Raw genomic sequence first — 24,820 nt, 5'->3', positions numbered from 1 at the left:
TCCTACTGTTTATACATTCTATTATGATACAGCCTTTCTTACATTACTCTGCTGAAATAGAGACAGTGGGGTTCCCCGGTCTCTAGCACAGTTATTTTGGGGCTCCAAAGCTGACATTTTTGGGAACCTCTGCTCTATATCATAATTGATACAACATAGAAGCTATACTGTAAAGTTACAAGTAAAAGTCGGTGTTGCCATTTCTCGACCAAGGAGTGGATTTTTTGGAAAACAAATGTTTGCAATGGATTCAGAATCCTAAAGAACCCCGAGTTTGACCCCTTACAAGCTACCAAGAGCAAAGGTTAACATTTTCAAATTTTCATCAATAATTATATAGTTCCAATAAAGTACTATTCCAGGTACCCCGACTTTGAGCCGCTCTCACAGATTTTCCTAGAGGATTTGGATTTAAATGTTTTTATGTGTTATAAGACACCTTTATGAACATGTTTGTGAAGAAATCTATTAGTAAGGAATGTATTCCCAGATTGGCTATAGTTACTATAGCCACTATAGTGGTTACTATAGCCACTGGCTATAGTAACCACTATAGATAGTAACTATAGTTAAATCAGTTTATGTTTAAATCAGTTTACTATACTTACTTACTATAGTTAAATCAGTTTACTATACTTACTTACTATAGTTAAATCAGTTTACGTTTGTACAGGTAATTACACAGAACTGTCTCCCTCTGAGCAGTACTTTTTAATAGCACATCAATAATGTAACACTACTCGCTCAAACGCCTCAGATTGGTAATGTGCAACAGAGAATAAGTTTGAAGTACTTCAAGAGCCCTCTCATGTTCAATCAGAGGATAAAAACACTACCAAATTTTGGGATTTACATCATTTCCAGATAGAACAGCACAAACAAGCACTTATTGTCACATCTCAGGCCTAATTAAATTCCCTTTTTTGCTTATTTGTTATCCTTGTTTTTCATTAAGTTAATTAACCTCAGATGCTCCACTTCCTGCCCCCACATGTGCTTCCTATGTTATTGTCTGCCATACCCGAACATTTCACCAGTGTGTTATTCTCTCCCTATTCCCAGATTCAAACTATAAACTGGTGCAACATTGCACGTGTCTAAGATGGACCGGTAAATCAGTCAGGTAAATCAGGTAAAGCAGGGCCAAGTTGGTACTTGTAAATTTCAGATGACATAATCTACATATTAAGCAACACAACAGGTCTGTTGGGCAATGGGCCCATCAGAGAACAAACCATTATAGAGGCAAACAAACACATCTGATATGGTCTTTCTGTCTCAATGTCAAGAGGTTCAGGTTCAACATTTTTTTTAAACAAACATTTCCATGTGTTTAAAAGTGTCATCTAAGTGTTTAGTGTACACTCATAATTCAAAACATTTGCTACAGCAGTTGAGACCATGAGCACAGCATCATTTCAATAAATGTATGCACAGTTCTATCATATATTTACAGATGAACTTCTGCAAAACCACCACCATCAGAAGAAGTGAAAGCAGCACCCCAGGAAAACGGAAGCGGCTTAAAAGGCCCTGCACTCGTCTGTAGATGTCAATAAATCATGTCAGAACATGTATCGTCAGCACGAAGCATCGTGGGAAATTTGCCTTCTTCAAATTAGCCTCCTTTCTTCCTTTCTCAAGTACATTAACATCGTACAAAAAGAAAAGAAGAAAAGGCTCAGACTTGTGCTATTTGACGAAAAGGTAGGCCTGTTGCATTTTGATACATATGATCTATGAGTCATTGGATGTATGTTGTTATTGTGACTTTAATGTCCAAAAATAAATGCCATTTAAAGTACAGTTTTCGCCGTGCCTGTTTGTCACTGCTCATTTCCCTCTTTTGATCCGTATCTCCTTGTTTCCACTTTTTGATGGATGGCCATCTGCTCAAGGTGCCTGCCTGTTAATAGCAATATTTTCATGCCACTGTTGGCAAGTGTTGGGTTTTGTTAATGCTATGGTATTAATTTAGCATTTCTGTAAATAATATATAACAGAGTAATTAAGTTCATGTTGTAAGATAATATAGGTTGTGATATGACGCTTTCGGTAAATTGTTCGGTTGGACTTGGACCTCTGAAAACCACTCTCAATATTTTTTTGGCCTAGTTATAAAAATGAATATTGTAAAATATTAAAAATGTCCCGATATGGATATGTAATCGTAATCATGAAAGCCTATTTGCCTGTTAAATGAACCTTTTATTAAAGGCCGTGCTGTCTTGTGAGAAAAAAAAAAAGAAAAGAACAAACGCCTATTTTAAAAGAGTGAAAAGTTAGTGAAGCACTCTTAGTTCCCTGTAGACTATATTCCAAAAACAATAAGCATCGAACTCTGATCATTTTTTAATGATTTGACAAACTACACTCAGTCTGAAGTTGGATATGTGATCAGGAGGAGGTTGGCCTATAGGTGGAAGCCAAGCGTCGCGTAAATTGAAAAACCTGTGAATCGCAGCTAAAGGACACTCATACACAGTGATTCATTTTGACAATAACTGGACATAACATCATCTGAAACATATACAACTAAATTCTCTGCAGTTAAATCCAAAAATGTTCCACTGTACGAAACCAATCTATAGGCCGCCTCAACTTCAGTAAAGAGAGTCAAGCCATTTCACGATATTTTGTGGTGAGTAAAATGTGCAATATTTTAGAAGTGTTTTAAGAGCTACACGAGCAAAACATATAGCCTCTTATTAAACGATTATTATGAGGATCATAGATTATAAATAGCCAAGGCATAATTTAAGTGTCGCTTTAGTCCTAATACAGTCAATCCCCGAAAGCCTCGTTGTTTAAAATGAGGCTATAATCAGCTATTCAAGCCAGAAATTAGTACGTTTGTATGCTTCTTTTTAAAAAAAAAAAAAAAAAAATGCAAATCTTCCCTGCTATCAGACAGAATAACAACATGGATATACCGATACACTTTCTCTCATTGCAGTTGATTTATTGACAATCTTTTCAGAAACATTAAGACATGAGCGGAACCATATCAAGCATTTGCTCTTCGTCTACGCTGTCCTTCAATCTGTAAAGGAGAAGGAAAAAATAAATTAGTTTATAAGATAAGATAAACTTTATGACAGAGTTAAAGTAAAGTAGGCTATAGCCTAGCTTAAATATACATGACAAAGCCAAAATAATAAACAAATATGACGTGACAAATTAAAATGGTGTATTACACGTCCATGGACTTACGACAAGCATACTATCTGATATGATTTGTTAAGCAATGGCCTAATGTGTTTTTGAAAAATTATATTGCCTGTTTATTTTTTTTTAACGCAACTGGCGTTTCGTTGATCAGCTGACTCTCTGCTCAGCCAATCAAAACTCTCGTCCACACTCAGACAGTGACCTTTGGAAAAACAAAAAACAATTCTTCCACCTTTTAAACAAAGCCCGTCTTCGTCCGTCTACTCGCCTTTTTTTTTTAGGCCTATAGACTTGACTACTTCAAGAACATTGCTTACGGTAAGTCATCTTATGTCCTTCATTAACTCATATTTTATTTATTCAAAACTTTGCTGCGAATTACTGCTCATCCACAACCGCTCTTGTGGCCTCATCAAAACCTGACTTTCAAAATCTCTATTTGGGCCCCTGTCCCGTTCAAACCAGGTCCCATCTTACCTCCCAGACCTCCATTATCTTCACACTCCTTCTTAGCCTCTGTTTATAATGGAAACAGCTTGTTATGCTTATTACCTTTTTGAACAACTGTTGTCGTCGTCATTTTATTAATTTATGTTTTGCCTTAGATGAAGCTAAAATGGGCCACCTTTTAATCTAACATTTTAAGACTATCAAATATAAGTATACATTTATGAATTGGCATGGGTCTCTTAAAACTATTTGTAAACATTGTTGAAAAAGTATATATATATGTTTTTTTATTTTTTATTATGAGAGTTAAAGATGATTACATTGTAATAAGTAGGCTATGGGGTCAGTGATGGCCATGTCTGAAGTGTGTTATTAAAAGTTAAACTGTCAGCTCAAAATCAGAATAGCTTTCGCATCAGAAGATCTTACACCTGGATCGTAATAAAAAATAAAAATAAAAGGAAAAGGAAAAAAAACTACTGTTGAAGCCTAGATGAATGAAATGACTTTCGAAAGGAGCTTATATTTGTGAGGCTATGATACCGATAGTGAAACCCTTTCATCGAGACATGGGGCTTTCAGAAGACACTGTTACGATGGCATAACCTACTCGGAATTTGAGGTTAAAGCCTAATTACATGTGTGTACTAACAAATTCGAGCAAATCATAAAACCTTCAGCCTAAACGTAGTGTCACTTTCCAGTCAGGTGCTCTTTATCAGTCCACTGTAAATAATTCTGATGAAAACAGTCGACACTCAATGTGGTCAAAGATGAGCTCAGACACAATGCTACCTTTGTCTGCAACTTCAAATGATTAAAAAACAAAAAAAACAAATAAACAAACAAAAAACATCGAACAAAATTTCGTATTGTTGCTTTTACATGCCTTGGTTATGTTCAAACGACGTCATGTGTTTCCAGTGCGCAATTGGTTCAACATTTACTGTAATGTTGATAGCCCTACAACATGTGCTGCAGCAAGAAACTCTGAGGGATTTTTTTTTTTTTTTTTTTTTTTTACAGCAATACGTTTACTATCATTTCTCAGCAGGAATTGAATTGAATTCATTAATTGAATGATCTTCGTTAAAGTAATGTAAAGTAGGACAGCTATTTTTTTATTCGGTCTAGAGAGATCTGTACTTTTATTTTCATCCTTTATATTTATCTTTAAAATCGTTCTACTGTTAGTTTACACCGTGGCTCAGACAGAAACGTTTTTTCTATTTTTCTGTATGTCTGTAAGAATTGATGATAAAGATGAATTTGAGAGCTATGATGCTATCTGGTAGGATAGTTACTGATGCAGGAGGAGTATCACAGGCCTTGTGTTGTGAGAGGGAAAAAATAATGCTATCAACGATAATGTGTTATAAAGGTGTGGAGCTTAGCCTGATGGCAAGGGCTCAAGGTCATGACCTTTGTTTTTGTGACAGAAAGAGGAATTAAATCATTAACACTAGACCTCTTTGGTGGTATTGTCTGTTCTTATACTTCCCCATAGGGCCAATAAAGTCTGAAGTCTGAAGTGTAAGTTCTTCTTCTGGTGGAGATACTGTAGGTTTAGCCAAAATAATGATCAGACAACAAGAGTTTAAACGAATTTTAACCAAACTAAAATTGAAAACAAAAAGTCAAATGAAATATAAACCGAGACTAATAAAAAATCCCAAACTAAGCTTGGTCCAGAGCGTGTTCCCACAGTAAAGTAAGACAAAGAGAATAGGGACCTCTGTTGGGTTTTTTTCAAAGCACATTAAGTATTTATATGTCTTTGCAGATTGTTATTGAAACATGCAAGAAGGCCAAGGGCAAAAGTGAAAGCCTCTTTTAAGATGTAATACTCTTGATCTATTAAATGATGACGGTGAATCTATTTCGGTTAAATCTAACCTATACTTGTATACTTAAAAGTCAATTACAGATCTGCAGAGTAATAAACTCAAAACATGTTTGATGGTATGTGTCTCTATTTAGCTATTTTCCAAATGCAAATATCCAAATGCACATTAAGATTAGCTTTCAACATGTTCTTACGGTAGTTTTATGAGGTTTTTTGTGCAAATTATTGCGTCCTTTTTTTTTTTTGGACTATATGCATTTGTGTTACCATGAATTGTTTGTTCGCGCTGTTGGCCTATATGCACATTCATTTCACAACTTCCTAAAAAATGTTGCAGCCATGCGCTTAACAAGAAACCTTGAAGAAGGAGGCACAGCAGCTTTTACTTAGACCTGTGAGCTTTTCATCGATTCCTAATCATATTGGCTTATATGTAGAAGGTTACGGATCAGTTTCACTGCTCAGGAAATATGCGTTATCAGTGAGCTATTTACAATTCAAGTTAAAGACTTGAAAGGCCTACTGTAGGAATAGTCTCTTTTCGGATCACGAAGTCTGCAACTTTAATTTATACTTGGCGTGTTGTATGAAATAATTCATGTCTGTAAAAACAAATTTGGAGCTTATTTGTTGGACGACATTGTTTAAGGGACGTTGGTAAAAACAACCTGACTCACGTGAACTTAAATATTCCTCGATGAAATTGAAGGTGTCTGTCTTTCCGTGGAGGAGCGCGAGCTCTCCAGCGGTGTATCCCTGGTAGTTGGAGGTTTGGGGGTTTGCTGTGCATCCAATCAGCAGCTGAGTTACCTCAATATGGCCCTCCCTGGCTGCCAGGTGCAACGGCAGGTTACCATGCCCATCCACGAGGTTCGTGTTTGCGCCGTGGTCCACAAGCAAGCGCACGGAATCTATAAATCCGTCGCGTGCGGCGTCGTGGGTGACGGTCAGATTGAGGACCGGGTCGGGCACGTTGGGGTCTGCTCCCGCCAGGAGGAGGGCCTCTACAAGTGCGCTGTCCCCCAACTTCACCACCTTCAGAAAGAAAGAGGAGACACAAAATATGAGGAAGATGTTGAACAAGAAAAAACAACTACACAAAGAAGGCCTCAGCTTCAGGCTGGCTATTCAACAGTGTTTAAGACCATATACTGCATGCAAAAGAAGCAATGTATAGAATATGAGCAGATGGCTTGCAAAGGGGTTATAGCCAGCTTTGTCTTTCTTCACTGAAACAACATAAGAGCTTCATGGGTAAAAAAAACAAAACAAACAAACTATGAATGAATCAGATTTATTGACTTTTAAGGCAGAAAATTACTCAACCTGGTGACCCCTGTCATTATCATTATTATTGGCAATGGTAACAGGCTATTTGTATGACTATTTGTTTTAATTAAATTATGTGTACATTAATAACAATGTGCACAGTCTACTGTTCGTGACATGAAAAACAGCAGGCAAGATGGCCTAACTTATTTCCTCTTAAGCTTTGTTTGGCTGTTTTTTCTGCACTGCAGTTTCCCTAAAAAGGACATCATTTTAGTATTGTGTTATTTAAGTACAACTGATTTTTCAAGGTCAAGATCTGACAGCAAAACTATACTTATTTTTATTTTTAAACTATTGCTTGACTTGATTTTTTTTGAGAGATCTTATTAGTTTGAAAAATGTGTACAGGAAAGAAAAGAATCCAAAGTCCTTCTGTCTACAAATCGGTCTTTATATATTAACTTAAAAAACCCCCACATAAAACATGATCAGATATCGTCACAGAATACAATAGGAAAATAAGGTCAAACATGTGGCTGCTCAAATTAGTTTACACACTATGAGCATTGAGTATGTTTATTTTCCCAAAAGCACTTTGAAAGAAACTCATTTGAAATTGTACCAACCTGCAATGCAGTTCTGTTGAAAGAATTGTATCCATTAACATCGGCTCCATTTTGAAGTAAAAACAACACATCTGGTAGTTTTCCACTGGCAGAGGCATTGCAGAGCATGTCTGCCTCTGACACCTCGGCCATGTTTGTAAAAATGTCAAGAAATAGAATCCAATGTTCTCAAAAGCGTGGTTGAAAAGTTGCTTTAATCCAGGAGGCAGATTGGTCTACACCTCTCTAAGGCCCCACCACCCCCTTACAACACACCCAACAAAGCAAGGACAACTTCTTAATGCTTAACTGACCTGACCCTTCATGTGTGCTTTTTCCACCTGTAAATTCATTAAAATTAATGTAAATGAATGTTTTTTCAAGCATTAATTTCTTAGAAATGTGCAATGTATTACAAAACACATGATAGACTACTTATGATTTTACAGGTGAAAAATAAAACACAAAGAAAAGGTTTTTTTGATTTTGATCTTTGAAACTAAATAGATACATACCGAATAACTAACTATACCCCTTTCATACAGGTAATTAGTAAGTGTTTAATTTTGCAGTTTAGCTTATGAGTGACTGGCATAATCAAATTATTTACAATTCATTAAATGTCATAAAGCAACTATTTAGCAACATTCATTATATCTACATGTTGTTAGAGCACCATCTAGCAGCAGAAACTGTCTAATGATCAGATCTGATGAAGATATAAACCATCAAGTATTACTCCAGGCCAATACATTTGATTTCCTCATGAATATGTGAATATGGGTAGCACACACCAACAGAAACTCGCAATTTAACTTGTTTTTTTCTTTTCAATATTTATAAGAACATTTTGTCTATAACTATGTCTTTAATTGTGATTAAACCCATATCACATGCTTGCCTTCATGAGATTGGACACTGTACAATCCTATCATGTCCAAAGCCTTAGAAATAGTCCTACAAGATTTAAAAAAAAAAAAAAAAAAAGGACAACAGTTATTAAAATGGATATACGGCTGTCATTTCCTACACTAACTTCCCAATCATATAAAAACAAACAATGCCAAATTTCGAAAAGGGCTGGTAGGCTATAGCCTTTTCGACTACGATCCTGATGAGTCTTCTTCAAGGGCTGAGAGCATCAGAGAAGGGAGCGGGACCGTCCAAAAATCGCACGATCATCCTGTTTGTTGAGAGGAAACCGTATCCTACGCCATTGCTCTGCTGTCACAATAATGTCCGTGTCAATATTGTCTTTCAAACAGGCAGGCTAAATGTCCAAACACGGCGTAGCTTCAGCTCAAATATCGTTAGTGGCATAATGCCACGTGCAGGATTCGTTAGAAGTCCAGATATAGCTGTTATCGCAGGATGTTTTTCTCGCAATTCGGCTGAGTAAATAATTTTAAACAATGTTACCCAAAAGATGAAACGGTGTGATTGGATGGTTTTGTAAAAGGGGCGGAGACGGTTGGTACCCATGATGCTGTAATGCCGACGCGGTGGTGAATCCCCTTCTACTATTAATCGCAGTGATACAAGGTTTACATTTCAGAAATGTAAAGAATAGAGGGTTTAGAAACTACGCAATGTGCTTTATATTTCACTGTCGTCTAAATATTTCTAAGACACAACAGAGACGTATAACGACGCAACCGTGGGTACCTTTCAGTTCCGTGTCATCTTGCTGCCCTCTAGTGGTCTAACCTTGTAGAGCCCAAATGCATCGTTTGTTTCTGGATCCAGTAGCCAGTTATGGACAGGTAATAGGCCATGTGATAGATAGTTGGCTATAGCTCTGGCTATTCCTACATGTTGAGGAACTTTAAGCTAAGCTTTTATAATGACATTGAGTGCTCAAGTGAAAACAATTGTTGAAATCGACCACATGCTGATCGTTTTTATTTGTCAAAACAAAGCCACTCCACATTCAATAGGCCACGTGCGTAAAGTGTCTGTGTGCAAATAAAGAAAGGTTGGCTGTTCATCCGAAAGATGACGTCTTTCTTGTCTTTTGTTGGCTGGCTGCAACAGTGTTACCATGATAACTTGCCCTGTTAATAGAGCCATAGAGGGAAACAGGTTGAACCATGCTATGCAAGTGTCTTACAGACATCTACGGCTTTGAATTAGTGGATCATGAAAGTGGGATGAGAAAGATAACAAACTAAACGACTTTCAGCGTATTCTTAGACTACCTGGATTTGCAAAAGTTGGGCTTGTACGTTTTTGGGTTTTTTTTTTTTTACAGGAAACTCCACGGTATAGCAGAATAAATCACGTTAAATACGTGTTTTAGATGAACCATGCACTGCATATTTAGTCTGGATTTAGATCTTTGTCGCTTTAAGAGATATTGGAGATATTATGGGACTGTTCCTTCTGTGAATGCCCAATAACTTTTAAGCACAGACAAACGCTTCAAAGAATACTTGTAGCCGATTATTAGAGGTATATCCAACATTTCAGGGGCTGCTGTTTAAAAACGCTATTTTGCAGCAGTAAAACATTAAGTAAAACTACTAGGAAAAGTTAACGGTTAGAAATCATCTTACGTCGTCGTTTGAGTTTAACGACATTAGATAGACGCTTTACGTCAGCCGTAAAGCAATGGAGATGACAATAGTGATATGAGACAAGTGAAGGCTGAAGCGTTACTTTACAGAATATCTATCTGAAGCTGTTTTAATTCCGATAAGGTGTAAAACATTGTGTGTGTCGACCTCTTACTCGTTGAAAAGTATTGTATTAACACGCAGCGGTGAGGCGAGAAAGCGACGAGAGCCAGTGGAAGAAGAATTGCTTTTAGCCAGTCATTGCCATGGCCTCCGAAAGCGGCGACAGCAACATGGATAGAGAAATGATTCTGGCCGACTTTCAGGTTTGTTCGGCCCAAATGTCTGATTCAGTTCCCTGTTTACCGTCGCTGAAATGTTTGGGGCTTTGTGTCAACAAGCCGTACACACGGCCAGACTGGCGTCGTAAACAAGCTGAGCTAGCATACGAAGCTAACAAACAAAAACAGCTTGCTAACTGATTCTGAAGGTAGTATATTAGCTGTAAGCCTCAAGAAATAGATAGACGACTGCTTGCTTTAGAAGCTGGATGATATGTGGTTTGTGTACGTGTCAAGTGTTCCTGCTTGACAGACAACGAAAACATAGTTTAAAGGAGAGCGACGACGCTGCAGACTTGTTTACAGCTCACCTGTTGTCAGGTCAGGGTTTGAAAAACATAGAGATTTACGTGTCCATAAGAGACATCTTAAGGGTCCTTGGTTCAAAAAACAACAAATCTGGCTTTTAAATCATGCATGTCATTCAAACTGGATGAAGTGTATCTTTCTGTATGTGTTGTCATTGTGTTTATTGACGGCAGGACTCAGATAATATAAACCTGACAGATCCTTTGTGAGGTCTACCTTAACGATGTAACTCATGTTTAAACAGATATAATACATAATAATAATAAAATAATAACATTAGGGGACGATAGGCCTGAGCACTAACATTAAACACGTTTCCATCACTGTTTAACTCGCATGGTTTGGAAGTTTGGGTGAAAACAACATGACATTATATAATACTATAACACAGCCTGAATGTTAAATGAAGCACGCCTGTCTCCTTCTATCATATATTGCAAAGTTATTCGATAGGACTTGAGCTTTTTTTTGTTGCAGAGCTATAATGCCGGCAAATCCTGAGGACAAGGTTAATATATGTCTGAGCTGTTCCTTATTTCCTCTTTGGAATTGGATTTTTAAAGCTTTCTGAATTTTTCAGACATAAAATATCAGCAACTATATTTAATCAGCAACCTGCCAATAGCTTTCAAGTATGTTGTGTGTTGTGGGCATTTAAGTTAAGCATTTTGAAATAAGAGATGCTGCGCATCTGACAAAAATGAAATAAAGACAAGAAACAGCAATGATAAGTCATCACATCATTGATGGGTCAAATTAACATTACTTAATAGACAACTTAAAAAGCCACCTCATTTTTAAAATACCCTCTTAACCAAGCTGTTATTAAAAAATAAACAAACCAAATGAAACTTACAAAACTAGAAAAAAAACACAAAACAAATAACAGACCACTGTTACCAGAGACTAAAGTCCAACAGTTTCATAAATCATTTATATATTTTGATTTTAAAAGTGCAACACAGAAGTAGCATGCATTTCACATCTGTGTGTCTAAATGAAAAAAGACAGAGCTTCTCATGAATGTTGATGTTTTCTTTTTAGATCACATTACGTTCAAAGTGAAACCGGAGCGTGTTCAGCTTGTCTTTTCTTTATTTTGTTGCAATTAATGTGAAATAGTTTGTATGAATCATTTAGAAATTATATGAAATAATTTGCAGCCTTTAATTTCTTTGTTTCGATCTGTGGTGCATAATTACTTGAAATCATCAGATTTACCGTCCTTGATGTGAAGACAGCCCGCAAAATCGGATTTGCTACTATGGGGGGCAGAATATATTGTTATAAAAGAAACTGCATTCGAAACTCATATAATGCTTCTTTATTCATGACTCACTTTGTCCTGTTTCTCTCTCTCTCTCTCTCTCTCTCTCTCTCTCACAGGCTTGCACTGGAATTGACAACATTGCAGAAGCAATCACTCTGTTAGAGCTCAATAACTGGGATTTAGTGGTAAGTCTGTTATATATGGGCATTGGGCCTTGCTCTTTGACAGACAGGACATCTAGAGAATTAGTTCAAGAGGACAGTTTATATCCCATAACAAACACTGTGTCATTTAGTTTGAATACCAGTCTCTTAAATTGACCCTGAAAGTTGTGATGTGAAGTGAGCAGTGTCTACGCCTCTGCCTGACAGAGATCACAGGTTCTTATAGCTATTGTCGGGTGAGTGTTGAGAGACACTGTAAGAGAGAACCTTCCTGCCAGCTTTTCATTCACTTATCATGAGTGAAAAACAGGGGACTCTTTACCATGCAGTACATGTCAGAAGGGGTCAGTCTATAATTAGACTAATGCTGGCGGAAGTTCAAAGCAGGCGGACAGATGGTGGAGCCTTGAATCACTGCACCTGTAAATCTGATGACTTGCAATATCTGTGCAACAGCAGGTAGTTTTTATAAACATTGACAAAAAACAAACCTGTGTTTGTGTAGTGATAAATAGAAAGAAGGTCGATCAACAGGTGCATATTATTTTTTTTTTTATGGCATTTGCTACATGAGTTGCTGCTTTAGCTCTTCTTTTTTGATTGTATTGAGTTAGTGGATACAAGTGGCTTCAGATGAAACTGCATGAGGTTCAAGTAGGCCAAATAAAACAACCTAAACATCAAAAGCAGTCATCAAACAACTCCAGGAGTTTGATGTTGTTATCTCTTTTGGATCGTTTTGTACCTCTCATGTAGTCGATACACTTCAATTATTGTTTAAAGTAAGAACACATTTAATGTTCCACATTATTAACCCTTCACACTAGCTCATGTTCTTAAACGTATATACAAAAATGACACTGGTTACTTGTGCCTTTTTGAATAATTCCTGACGACTTCAGTCTTTGATACAGAAGGCAAGCTGTTACCACTGAAAGGCTTGTTTCTGTTTCTTGTTCCCTCTAATATTTAACACAGAGGGTGTTTGATATTAGAGAGTCAACATATCTGTAAGAAAGTATGTAGCTTTGTGAAACTTAAAGTTCTTTATCCAAATCTTATTTTAAGATACAAACACACAAACATGTTCAGTATATCCATCTCTCTCTCTTTATGAACTGTATCATCACAATTGAATTCAGCCATCATTAATCCTCTTTATAGCCTTTTACACTTTTCCGTGTTGCTTCTGCTTTAACCTATGACTAGTGGAGCAGAAAACTATACACAAATCAAAAGGTCAGGTGACAGGTGGTGTGGTTGTGGAAGGTGCCTTCTATAAAGACAGACAAAGCTTTTAGCTTGCTTTTGAGTATCTCTGGAATTGAAGTCCATTGCATACAGTATTCCCGTCTTTCAATACAAAAAGGAAGAGTGCAAAGATTTTACCAGCACATAATTGAACTTGCTTAGCTGAAAAGAACAGTGAGCGTTCGAGTGCAGTCCAATCAATTGTCCATTCAAACAAAAGCACAGTGCCGACCGGCGTGGACGCCGTCATGTTTGTCCTCTCAGCTTTCTGTGTTGCTGATCAGCCAGCCTGTTTAAAATTTCCCATCCCGGCCTGAAACTTTTCAACATCCATATATCACACAAACATTTACTAACATAATGGTACAGACAAAAAAATAATATGTGCATCTGGTCAATTAGCCTGGTTATATGTGGACTGAGTATTTGATCGCCTTTGTGTCTGTTTATTTCTTATAAATAATTTATTACTACCAGAACACCTGCACATAAATATGTGTTGTAATATCCTAAACTGAAACCTGAAAATGAAGATGATGATGTGTTGTATGACATCCTTCCTCTTGAATTACAGGCAGCCATCAATGGAGTGATACCACAGGAGAATGGGATCTTACAAAGGTAATTTACCATGTTGCCTTGTCTTTACTATAAACAAGTGACCTAACCACGCCGCACAAATGCTACAAGAGATTATGCACATCATATATGACTTTTGTTACACATTGTTGTTTTTTTCTATTTCCATGCTATAAGGATAATATGAGATGAGACAAAGAAAAGTGAGTGGTTAGGGTGGAAGCATCAGACAAATGTGCGTGTAAAGCAACCGTTAAACAGAGCAGGAAATGTGAAAACGTAGCCTGATTGTGTTAGCAGGAAATTGAACTCCTCTGCTTCGTGAGGATCAGGCAATGAAACCTCGCAGATTCAGTCTGCCTTCATGTTTCCAAGTTTCTTGGTTTTTACCTCGATTGCAGCTGGTACTGATGAAAGTACTTTTCCTGTATTAGCTGCATCCTTTTGACAAATCCATGTCAGATCTGAAAGTAAGCCTTGTTTAATAGACGTTAAATGCAGTACACACATTTGGAAGTTGAAAGTTATTGCCCCTGTTGTAGTTTCTAATCTGCTGTTTGATACATGATAAAAAAAAGAACTGCATTAGAACTGCACGGATCTTTTAGCAAAAAGTGAAGCTGAAACTGTTTCTGAGGAGAAACAGAACATTTTTTTGAAGAGGCTTTGAGTGCTTCACTTTCGTTCAACGGTTAGCTGACACTCTTGAATGCAATGAGCCGATCAGAACCCGCTCAAACCGGAGACATTCTGTTTTTCCCCGTTTTATTTTGTTTGCATACTTGTGTTGTGCTTGTGCACTGGCAAGCATTGAGTTTAATGTGATTTAGGCTTTTGGGCCTAAATGAGAATATTGCTGGTGTTTCTCAAGGGCACACATTGCTATGAATGGAGGCTGGCTGGCAGTGTGTCTAGCAGCCAACACATTTACTAAGTGGCTGGCACGGCTGTGAGTGGGCTGAGGTTGGCCAGTAAACAGACTCTAATGACGTGACATGATCTGGAGCCAGTTGGAGGTTACTCCCAAAGCTGCTGCTTAAAATCTATTGCTCTTGTGTCCTCTTTAGTCGGCACAGGTTCATCAGTAAGCAGAAATCCTTGGCTATTTTCTTGTAGAAATGTTCAATCTTCACACTGTTCTGACGTTTGGTAGTTGTTGAAGGTCTTAGCAGCTTAGTCTGCTTTGAGACTCCTCACAGAGAAACAGTGCCATCTAGATGAAGGGCAGCATTGAAGTAATACCTCAAACGGAAACAACGGACACTTTTAACGGTCTTCAGTGTTGTTGTGCCAACTTTTGGGTGAAAGTGCTTTCATTTTCTGTTCGAGCTAACCCTAAAACTCCCAAGACTTCACTTGGCAATATTATTCTTTCTTTTTTGAGTGAAATATTGTTAAAGCTTTTCTGAATTGATCTTTTTATTTTTTTTAATGTCCTTTTTCCTCTATAACACTTGTGACACGGTCATGCCTGGTTCACCATAGTGGCAGTTTTATTTAGTGCTTATTTCTTTCAAAGAGGCTCAAATCAAATATTTGACTTATTTTAAGTTTGACTTTTTTCCTTTTTCTGAATTTGTATTTTCAAAACCTTTGTTTTATTTTCCAGCTATGCCAAATCCTGAGCCAAGATTATTTTCATCTGATTAAATATTAGTTTATCGTGTTAGTTCCATCCTCTGTTTGACAAAGAGATAAATCCCTTTTCTGTTTGATCAGTCCAGCCATTGGGACGCTGTGCTTTTACATGTACTTATATTTACTTATATAAGTTTGTTCCTCGAGTTCTTGGAAGTACATCCATTTTGTTTTTTAGTGCATCTCCCAACCATCGGTCCAGCTTGTTTGTAGATATTTTGTTGTTGTTGACAGCCAACCTTCGCCTGAGGACAGTGGCCCCTCCGATAGGTGGGGGCCAAATAAAATAAAGCCTTTTGTTAAAAAAAAGCACACTCTTTGGTGCTGGCTCAAGAGTCTGGCACGCTCTCTTGTGAGTCAGTTGCCGCATACACTTAAAGGTACAAAAGGCACACTTTGTTCATGGTCAGGACACAAAGACATCATTTACTGTGTTGCGTTAAACATGGGTCACACTGAGGAGCCAGCATAGAAAATAGCTTGAAAGAGATTTAGGAATATTGTAAGGACGGAAAAGTAGTTTGTTTGTCACTTGTTTGTTTGATCTTGTATCCTTTGTCTCCTCTCTAAACCCTTGAGACTTTTAAGATTTTTATGAAAACTCAGCAATCATCCACACCGTCACCGAACCTTTTTTTTCCTACTGTGCAGTAACTTTTCCAATGAGGCGAGCCAGGCCAGCATGTTCGGGCCTCCTAGCCAATCAGAAGCAGCCGATGCAGCAGCAGGAGGCTCCATTCCTCCTCCCTCCTCTTCGTCTTCGTCCTCCTCTCCTCCGTCGTCCTCCACTTCAGCTTTTTGTCCCAGCAACTCTTCCAGCCGACTCATCGTAGAGCGTCAGCCCCGGATGCTCAACTTCAGGGTGGAGTACCGGCAGCGCTCTGTCGAGCTGGTACTGGAGGAGGGTAGCACAGTCGGTGAGCACCATAAACGATGCCATAAGACACAGTGTGTAATACTCAACACATATCACATTGCATGTGCTCATTTTTTCCATCCACTTTACATTTTATTTACAGGAGAGATCAAAAACCTCCTCGAGACAGAGCTTGGAGTCCCAGTGTCCAAAATGCAGCTGAAAGGATGGAAGAGTGGCGATGTATCGGAAAGTGTGAGTTTTTTTTAATGTTTCTCCAAAACATGAAAGTGAAAACTAGAAACTTGTGATTTTAGCTCAACCTAAAAACTTAAACATTCTTTCTTCATTTATTCAAACATTAACAATGTGCTATTTGTTATTTGTCTGCTCACACACAGCTACTGTGTTGAATTCTTGTATTTCCATTCTGTGAAACACAGATGACCTTCTTTGACATTTAAGAACATAGAACATGACACAAGTACTCAAACATCCCATCAAACAATGAGCCTTTCTCACACTCCCTGGCGCGTAGGGTTCTCTGATACTCCGTCCCTGTTCTTAGTTTGGAGTCTGCACCGATGCTGTCTTACTGAACTGGTATCATGGGAGATGCTCCTTGAATAACAGTTCGGGATTATCACCAGCACAAACTTAAACACCTTTAAAAAATAGTCGTGTCTTTAACATTAGACATCAAAAAATGAAAATTGCATACAAGATGTTATTAAGAATACTCAGAGCGTGTGTTCATTTGACTGTCATGTGTTTTAAGTTTACAAAGATCTACAAAAAAGAAAACGTCTTATAAAGGTGTTCAGTCTGCCTCACGTTTTTTCTATGGATGTGTCATTGTTTGAGTGACTCTGTGCCGGAATGTGAGTGTGAAGGGAGGCCCAGTGACTTGAGTAGAATCAAATAGCTAATAGGGTTACGCATCACAAATCTTTTCTATTGGTAAATATATCCTTTTACCAATAGGCTGAAAACAAGGAAAATAACCTCTCTTCTCAGTTAGCAATCACTCAAACTAGTTCTGACCAATGAATCTAGTTTAAATTGGAAATGGATTACTTATACTCATGGCCTATCACATGTCCCTAAGCTTTAGACATTTCCATCATCACACGGTGGTTCTTGGTCATCTACAATCAGTAAAACGTTTCTTAACCACAGCCATGTTTTAACAAAGAAGTAAACATTCATAGTTTGTACGCACTGAAAATATTTATCTTCACGGCTATCCATTCACTTTAGCGAGTGAAAATATTGAAGTTGTATATCTGTGTTTTTGTTTGTGTAACCAGACGGTGCTGAGAAGTTTACACCTGCCCAAGAACAACAGCCTCTACGTCCTGACCCCAGAAATTGCAGCTACGGCCAGCACCAGCAATAACAGGTATTCATTTCACATTTACTACTCTCTCTTCCACCTATTTATGTGTTATCTCATGATACGCCCTCCTCTGCCTAAAGGTTTTTGGTATTAAAATGAGTGTAGTACCAAATAACAAACACCAGGTGGCAATCTGTGTCCAGTTATGAAGAGGATTCTCTTTGGAATATTAGAGGCATTTGACCTGCCAGCGCACATTTATTTTTTCATCCATTGTGACATTTTGAAGGAGAACGTCTACTGCTGCAATCTCTGTGTTGTGCAAATAATAACGCTCTCCTTTCTCTTCAAGCCTGCTATTGTTGTTGAAGGTTATTCTGCATCTTGCATAACCTGCGTATATGATATTGACAATTATTCTGAGTTTATGCTGGCTGAAAAATGAGGCTGAGGTTGTACCTTTCTCCTCCTGCGTGCACACATGCTTATGTACTGTGCACAAACAGCGACCCATTTTAGAATTTAGTTTAGTTAATACATAGATGAGTTAAAGATATATATATATATACAAAAAAAAAAGTAGGAAAGAAATTTTCACATTTAAAGCTGTTTCCATAAATATTACCAATGCCTTGTTCAAAATCAGGTCAAAGCAAATGTTACGACTTAGCTAAACTTAGTAGATAAAAATTAAAATACTTATTTAATTAGAGATATGTGCCTTTAAATCGTCTTTATTTATGTGAAGAGAAATATATCTATTTAAATGGAGCTTTGGTCCGTAACATCCCTAACAACAATTTTTTGTTGTAGCAAAAAAACTTAAGCTATACGCTAAGAACATTTTACTTCCCTCTTGGCATTTTCTTCCGATTCGGCAGGTTTGGCAGCATCTTTTCTGGTGCACTGGACTAAATACGAAACAGTGAACCATAACATCAGTGTAGTGCTGCAGTTGGCTGTTAGAAATGATAAATTCACCAAGTGCTGTTTCCACAAAACACACACCAGACTCTGAAGAGAGCCCGGGTCAGCTGCCTCACAGTATTATAGGCAGGAAAAGAAAATCCTGTTTATACCTATTTGTTCCCATTTTCCAAGACACACCAGCCTCTCACATAACGGATGGCACCCACTAACAATGAGGTGTGTTCAGAAAAAAAAAAGCTGCATTAAGCCAGTGTCCTCCACCTGGAGGTTGACTATGGCAGTATTAGCAAACCTTTCTCTCTAAATGTCAGGCCGCTCATGGAAAATCAAAGTGGTAGCACAGTCACAGGGGGCAGCTCAACATGCAATTGTCCTTTCATCAGTGTCTGGTAAACAATGTCCTTCCAAGTAGTATTTCTTTTTTCATTTCACCGCTGTGGTGGAGGATGACCATGACCTGTCTTATTCTGAATCATAGGATGAGCGCATCATCCTGGTATAAACATACATGTGCTGTCTGAGGATACAGGTCTGTGAGAAATATATTTTATAGCTTTAGGTGTTTTCCTAAAATATCTTACTCTATGGGTCGTGTGTGTGTGTGTGTGTGTGTTTTGTCTGGTTTCCATTGTCCTTCTGTGTGGATTGCAGACATATTGAGTTTGTTTGAGGGAGATGAGAGCGCACAGTTCCATTTCTACGGTTGTGTTTAGATCCCTCTTTTTGTTCATCATCAGACTCACCCTGAAGGACTCGTCATAGTTTCTATGAGAACCAAATAATAACAAAACGGAATAAAATGATTTCTGTCGTGGTACAGGCATATTGTGAAGCAGGGCATAATGATTACTACCAACCTTTCAAATTAAAACAGCAACAAGGAAGTTTTCTTTTCTTTTTTCAAACAATAGACATTTTTTGTTGTTGTGATAATGGTCATCAAAAAGACAGCTTTCAGTTTAAACTCTGAATTGATGAAATATATGTTTTCCATTTTTCTCTTTAGGAATAATCTTATTTACACTGAGGACCCTCTGGGATATCTCTGTTAAACACTCTGTGTTTGCTGTGTTATTCTTGTACATCTTAATCATTCACTGAAATTGCTGATGTTTTAAAAAACAACAACAAATCAATTGGATCCACATGATAGGACAGAGGATCTGTTGAAAATAATCTTCTCTCATATGTCAGTCAGAGTTGTTGGTACTGTAGCCTCACACACAAAAGCCTTAGTTTGTTTGTAAACAGAAAATTGCACTGTTACACTTCATGTTAAAAGCCAAGCCAGCATCCACATGTCACCACAACACTTGTGGAAGATGTCATTTGGCAGTTTGCCGCATCGCCTACTAGTTAGGCTAAGTGGTAGTTATATTGTGTTGGCAACTAATGGCCCTCATCTCCCCAGTCTTCCCTCCCTCGCACCCTCTTCTCTGTCGCTCCTCGTCTTCTCACTCTCCCACCAACTGCTGTGTCTTTTTAGCAGCACCGTTGCCATTTCTCCGAGTGTCATCGATATCATTTTGGGTGTCAGGAGCTCATTATTCTGTGTCAGCTATTTTGGTGGAGGACAGTTGGAGCTGAATGGAGTGTGTGGCCTTCTGTGTGTATACGTGTGTGTGTGTGTGTGTGTGTGGTGATCCTGTTGTCATACTGGGAGAGGATAGGTGACAGATCACAGTGAACGAGGGGGAGCAGTTCCCTGTAGCGGGACCAGACAAGCTGTTAGTAATGCAATAAAAATACACTGTGGTCACACCAAAGAGGAAGAAAAAAAAAAAAAAAGACAGTGCCTGCAATTTATGTTCACTGTGTGCAAACGTGTTGCACACTGCAGGATAAGCTCTGTGCGAGTAAAGTCCCTAAACCTAATGTTGACTGCTGGAACACCCAGTTAAACTGAACTTATCGTGTCTGCTTGCACTATGGACAATTGCACTATTGTTTACAACAACATTGTTCTTCATAATCACACGCATCTTCAGAAACACAATACTAACTTTATTGTATTTTAGCAACTTGCTTTTGTGTTACTGTTGAACTTCTGCCACAATCTTCTGCTCCATGTCAAGTCCGACACAAATTATCTGAATCCATTGACTCTTTATTACGAGAACGAATAACACATATTGTATAACATCATTGTTTATGGGGGCACAGCTCTTCATGTTTGTAAATCTGTTAACACAGCTTCCCAACACATTGGTTTTCATACTGGTGCTCTCTAAACTGATCAGTGCATCTGGATCTGTCAAATGAGCAAGAATACTGAAGATAAAGTTTTATACTGAAACATGTTTGTCTTCACCGTAAATGAATTAAACCCACTGTCACACTTCACACAGATATCACCTATTCCCTGCTTTATGAGTACTCCACTTCTTAAACTTCTTCGCTGTATAAAAATAAAAGATCTGTCATATTCATCCAAGTTGAGTTAGTTCACTCATAATAAAGATTCTTACATACTCTTATCTATTTTCCTCTCACACAGTTTTTGAGACTGCACCACTGGCAAACAGCAGCTTTAATGAAAAATAGGGAAATGACTATGATGAACCACCATCACCTTCAGCTGTCACACATTGATTTATTTCACTCCAAATTGGGACGCTACATTGTTGAGTTTTACATTTGATTAAAAAAAAAATAATAATAATAATACTTGTCAGATGAACATGACATTTGAATTGTTACTTTTGAGGAGTTTTTCAACAGGAGGGGTTACTGGGAAAAAAAAATGTAAAGACAGAAATGGATGACATGAAAAACTCGCATAAACATGCTCAGTGAAAGTGTATTAATATAGTGTCTAATCTTTATTACAGTGCACTCTCATTAGTCAGCGTTTTGGATCCTAGAACTGAAAAGCCACCGTGTGTGATTCTGTGTTACACAAAGAAATGCTTGTTTTTTTTTTTTATCTTCAGCTCAAAGAATCCTCCAGCTTTGACCAATATCTTCAGTTGAAATGGTTATTTAAACATCTTGAATGAGGTAATGAATGTTTCCTAAGTATGCAATTGCTTGTCAGAAAAACCGCAATTCAATTTGACAAACTTTTGTTTGCTTCAAACTCTTGCTGAGTAAAAATGCAAATGTCACATAAATGGTAATATCCTCGGCAATTACTTTGTGGAGCTTGGATCACGCAGCACACACACAGAGAACCCAAACGGACTGATTAAACAGTGCTGCAGTGTCATTATGAGCCCGCTGAGTAAACTCCTCTTAGTTGTCATGTTTGATTAGAAATAAATCTTTGGGGCTTTGGGAGATTTTCCTTGGAGCACCAATCCATCTCAGGTAGATATTTAGTTAGTGATGTGATGTGCACTTAGAACTCCAGTGTTAAAGCCTGTTGTGAAGAAGGTTTCTCTCTCTGTGGCCATGTTGATGACTGCCTGTGAATACAAGAGGCTGTCGAGGAGGAGCTAATCTCTTGCATAAATGATGAAGGCCTGATGAATATTTCAATGGAGCCTGTTCCCTGGTTCGTTTACTCTGCGCTCAGCTCTGAGGAAGCGTGTTTGCTAACGAAAGGTTATTTTAATTTGAACTCTGAAGGAAATTAGAAAATTGCAAAAATGATTCATTAGATTTTGTGTATTTTTCGAGTGGCCTCCCACCCCCCCTCCCCGCTCCCCCTCTGAATGCCAGCTCGCCAGCAGCACAGTCAAAGATGCTGTAGGATGACAGGTAGCTAGCAAGCAAGTTAGCTAAAGAAGCCCTTATTGGAAGCTTCTGACAGTTAGCATGCTGACAAACTTTTGGACAAGATGGCAGACCAAAACAGAGCAGAGCGGTTTCGCATCCTCCTGCTTTGTTGTGGATGCAAAATGTGGAGGAGGTAAGAAGACCTTGTGTGTACCTCATGACCTCTTCTGCACCTACAGAAGGTCTGTTGGCCGGTCTGGTCAGTGTGTTCTGACGTGTTCATGTATCTCTAAGCAGTTCAAATGTAGACATAATGTTGGTGATTGTGTGTAAGGGGAGTAAACGGTATGTGTGTATGGGTATTTGTGTTTTGCAGGCACATGTCACATTGTGTGTGTGTGTGTGTGTGTGTGTGTGTGTGTGTGTGTGTGTCTCTGTGTGTGTGTCTGGCAGTGCTAGTTTAATAAGGTCTATAGTCTGCTCTGTGCCGCAGGGACTCACAGCTTAGGCGATGGGCTTACCCCAGAATGAAACCAATCTGTTTAGCCTGCTCTTCTCCCCTGCAAAACGCTCCATTTTTCCTGTCCTTAAAGTGAAATGACATTTTCCTCCCTGCACCCTTATGCCATGTCAAGTACCTCCAGAGATATTTCGGGGCCGACCTGGATGTCACAAATGTGTGTGTTGAGCGAGCAAGAGACCTCGGAAAGCAGAAGCAAACACTGAGACACCCACATTTCAACCTCCCACTGCTCGAGGGACCTGCTTCTATCATCCACTTTCAAAACATCACTGGCGAAAGCGGCCGAGCCAGAGGGATATTAGACTTGAAACATGGGTGTTTTGTTTATATATCAACCAGCCGGCCTCATCAGACAGATGGGAAATGACAAGGAAATGACTCATTATGAATGGCAGGTTTATTTCCCCTGTGACTCTATTTGATATTTTGAGTAGCTATATTTGTACTGTAGAGCACAACGAATGGTCTGGTTTTTCAAAGTAAATCTTGAACAGAATTCCGCCAACACACACACACCAAATGGCTCATCGGTCTGCCATCAATGACTGATAAGATGTTCCTTCTTTGCTTGGAAGGACAGAGTAACACTTCCACTCAGTTTACCCTCTATCTCTGTCTATTTAGGAGTCTCGCTGCCTGCCAGCAGTAGCTCGGGACTGTGTCCAAACATAATCACGATATTAGCTAGATCCTTATTTATGTGTCCCTACCCCTTCCATTTATTCTCTCTCTCTCTCTTTTTTCTCTCTCTCTCACACACTCTACCTCTCTCTCACACACATGCAAACACATCTCTCTCCTCCTTCTGCTCAGCCCTATTATGTATGCATCCTTCCTTCCTACTCCACACATTTCCAATCTTCCCCAGTTAGCTACAACAAACATTACATTTACATATTGATTTCGTAGTTTTAGTAAATGTAAATATGCTGTCATTACAGTAAATTTGAGCTTCTGTTAACATAAGCTCGTCCAGATCTGCACAGATTAAGGGTGTGATTGCATAATTAATGTGTGTGCTACATATTAATTCCCCCATCCCTCTTTTTCCCTCAACTCTTCCTGCTCTCCTTGGGTTCTGAGCCCTGATTAAGTGCCTGCTTCGGCCCTTAAGCCTCCCATTGCTATTCAGCCTCACATACCCAGCATTTGCTCAAAACGTTACTTAACCTCACAGCTTATTGTAAATGAAGCTTCCAAAAGTTGATTCCCCCCACCTCCTTTCGCTACGTGAAGCACACAAAATGTCTGTGTTTGCATTGTTTGCAGCATCTCTGTCCCCGCTGTGAGCGAGAAAGTCATACTCTTCACTTTAGGGCCTCTTCAACATGTTGTGTTTTCACTGCCAGGTCACAGTGTCATCAGCACATGACGCCCTCTGTGAAAATGCAAACATATCAGACAAGTGCTGTCATCTGTGATGCATGTGAATGCTTTGTCAGATTTTTAAAAAAAAAACCAAAACACTTTGAACAGGTTGCTACAACCAAATGGATTGTTTTTAAGATTTGACTTTTATATCAAATTATTGAAATAGATCAAGGTGAGTGGAAGCGGTATGTCATGTCGTTCATTTGACATATTCTCTGTTCTGTTCAGTCACATTTTGGCAGTGTTTTCAATACTTGGCCTGCATGTTGGTAATTCTATGAATTTAAATGCAAATGGAGGAATATAATTCACAACCATAGTGGCTTCACTTAGTTGTCAAAAATTCTCCAGATTTTAGTTGATAATATTTATATATATATATTTACTGATAAGAATGATTAAAGTTCTGGTTACAACGAGTAATCAGTCGTGTTTCAGTTGATAGACACTGACAGTGAAGAAGACAAATAGAGCAGTAATCCAGCTGCATCTGCTGAAAGGGAAGTGTATCATGATGCTCAAAAAATATCTCTTTATTTTTTTATTTTTGGCTAAATAATACAAATAGTCAAAGTTTGTGCCCTTTTGATATATGACATGTCCAGTAAGACTAACAGATTTTGAAAGCCAGAAAACTCATTCTCAGTTGCGTCGATCTAAAAACCAACCGAACCCGGCATTCAGTCGGTT

At 38.3% G+C, this 24,820-nt stretch overlaps 2 protein-coding genes across 2 annotated transcripts in view; one reads left to right on the top strand and one right to left on the bottom strand.

The window, feature by feature from the left end:
- Positions 1-2,956: 2,956 nt before the first annotated feature.
- On the bottom strand, positions 2,957-8,325 carry cdkn2c (cyclin-dependent kinase inhibitor 2C (p18, inhibits CDK4)). The gene is made up of 3 exons (XM_079350599.1): positions 7,366-8,325; positions 6,145-6,502; positions 2,957-3,043 (listed from the first exon to the last, which is right to left on the bottom strand). The coding sequence occupies exons 1-3, from the start codon at positions 7,495-7,497 to the stop codon at positions 3,039-3,041; spliced, it is 495 nt and encodes a 164-aa protein (XP_079206725.1). The 5' UTR covers positions 7,498-8,325; the 3' UTR covers positions 2,957-3,038.
- Positions 8,326-9,903: 1,578 nt separating this feature from the next.
- The window catches only part of faf1 (Fas (TNFRSF6) associated factor 1), a 55,923-nt gene continuing 41,006 nt past the window's right edge, over positions 9,904-24,820 (top strand). The window contains exons 1-6 of the mRNA XM_079350573.1: positions 9,904-10,225; positions 11,936-12,004; positions 13,809-13,855; positions 16,103-16,368; positions 16,471-16,562; positions 17,618-17,709. Coding sequence (XP_079206699.1) covers positions 10,166-10,225; positions 11,936-12,004; positions 13,809-13,855; positions 16,103-16,368; positions 16,471-16,562; positions 17,618-17,709 — 626 coding nt within the window. The 5' untranslated portion in view covers positions 9,904-10,165. The remainder of the gene's footprint in view (positions 10,226-11,935; positions 12,005-13,808; positions 13,856-16,102; positions 16,369-16,470; positions 16,563-17,617; positions 17,710-24,820) is intronic.

This window comes from Symphodus melops, assembly GCF_947650265.1.
Source record: "Symphodus melops genome assembly, chromosome: 8".
Taxonomy (NCBI): Eukaryota; Metazoa; Chordata; class Actinopteri; order Labriformes; family Labridae; genus Symphodus; species Symphodus melops.
Note: the sequence above shows the minus strand (reverse complement) of the source record. Positions and strands in the feature narration are given on the sequence as shown.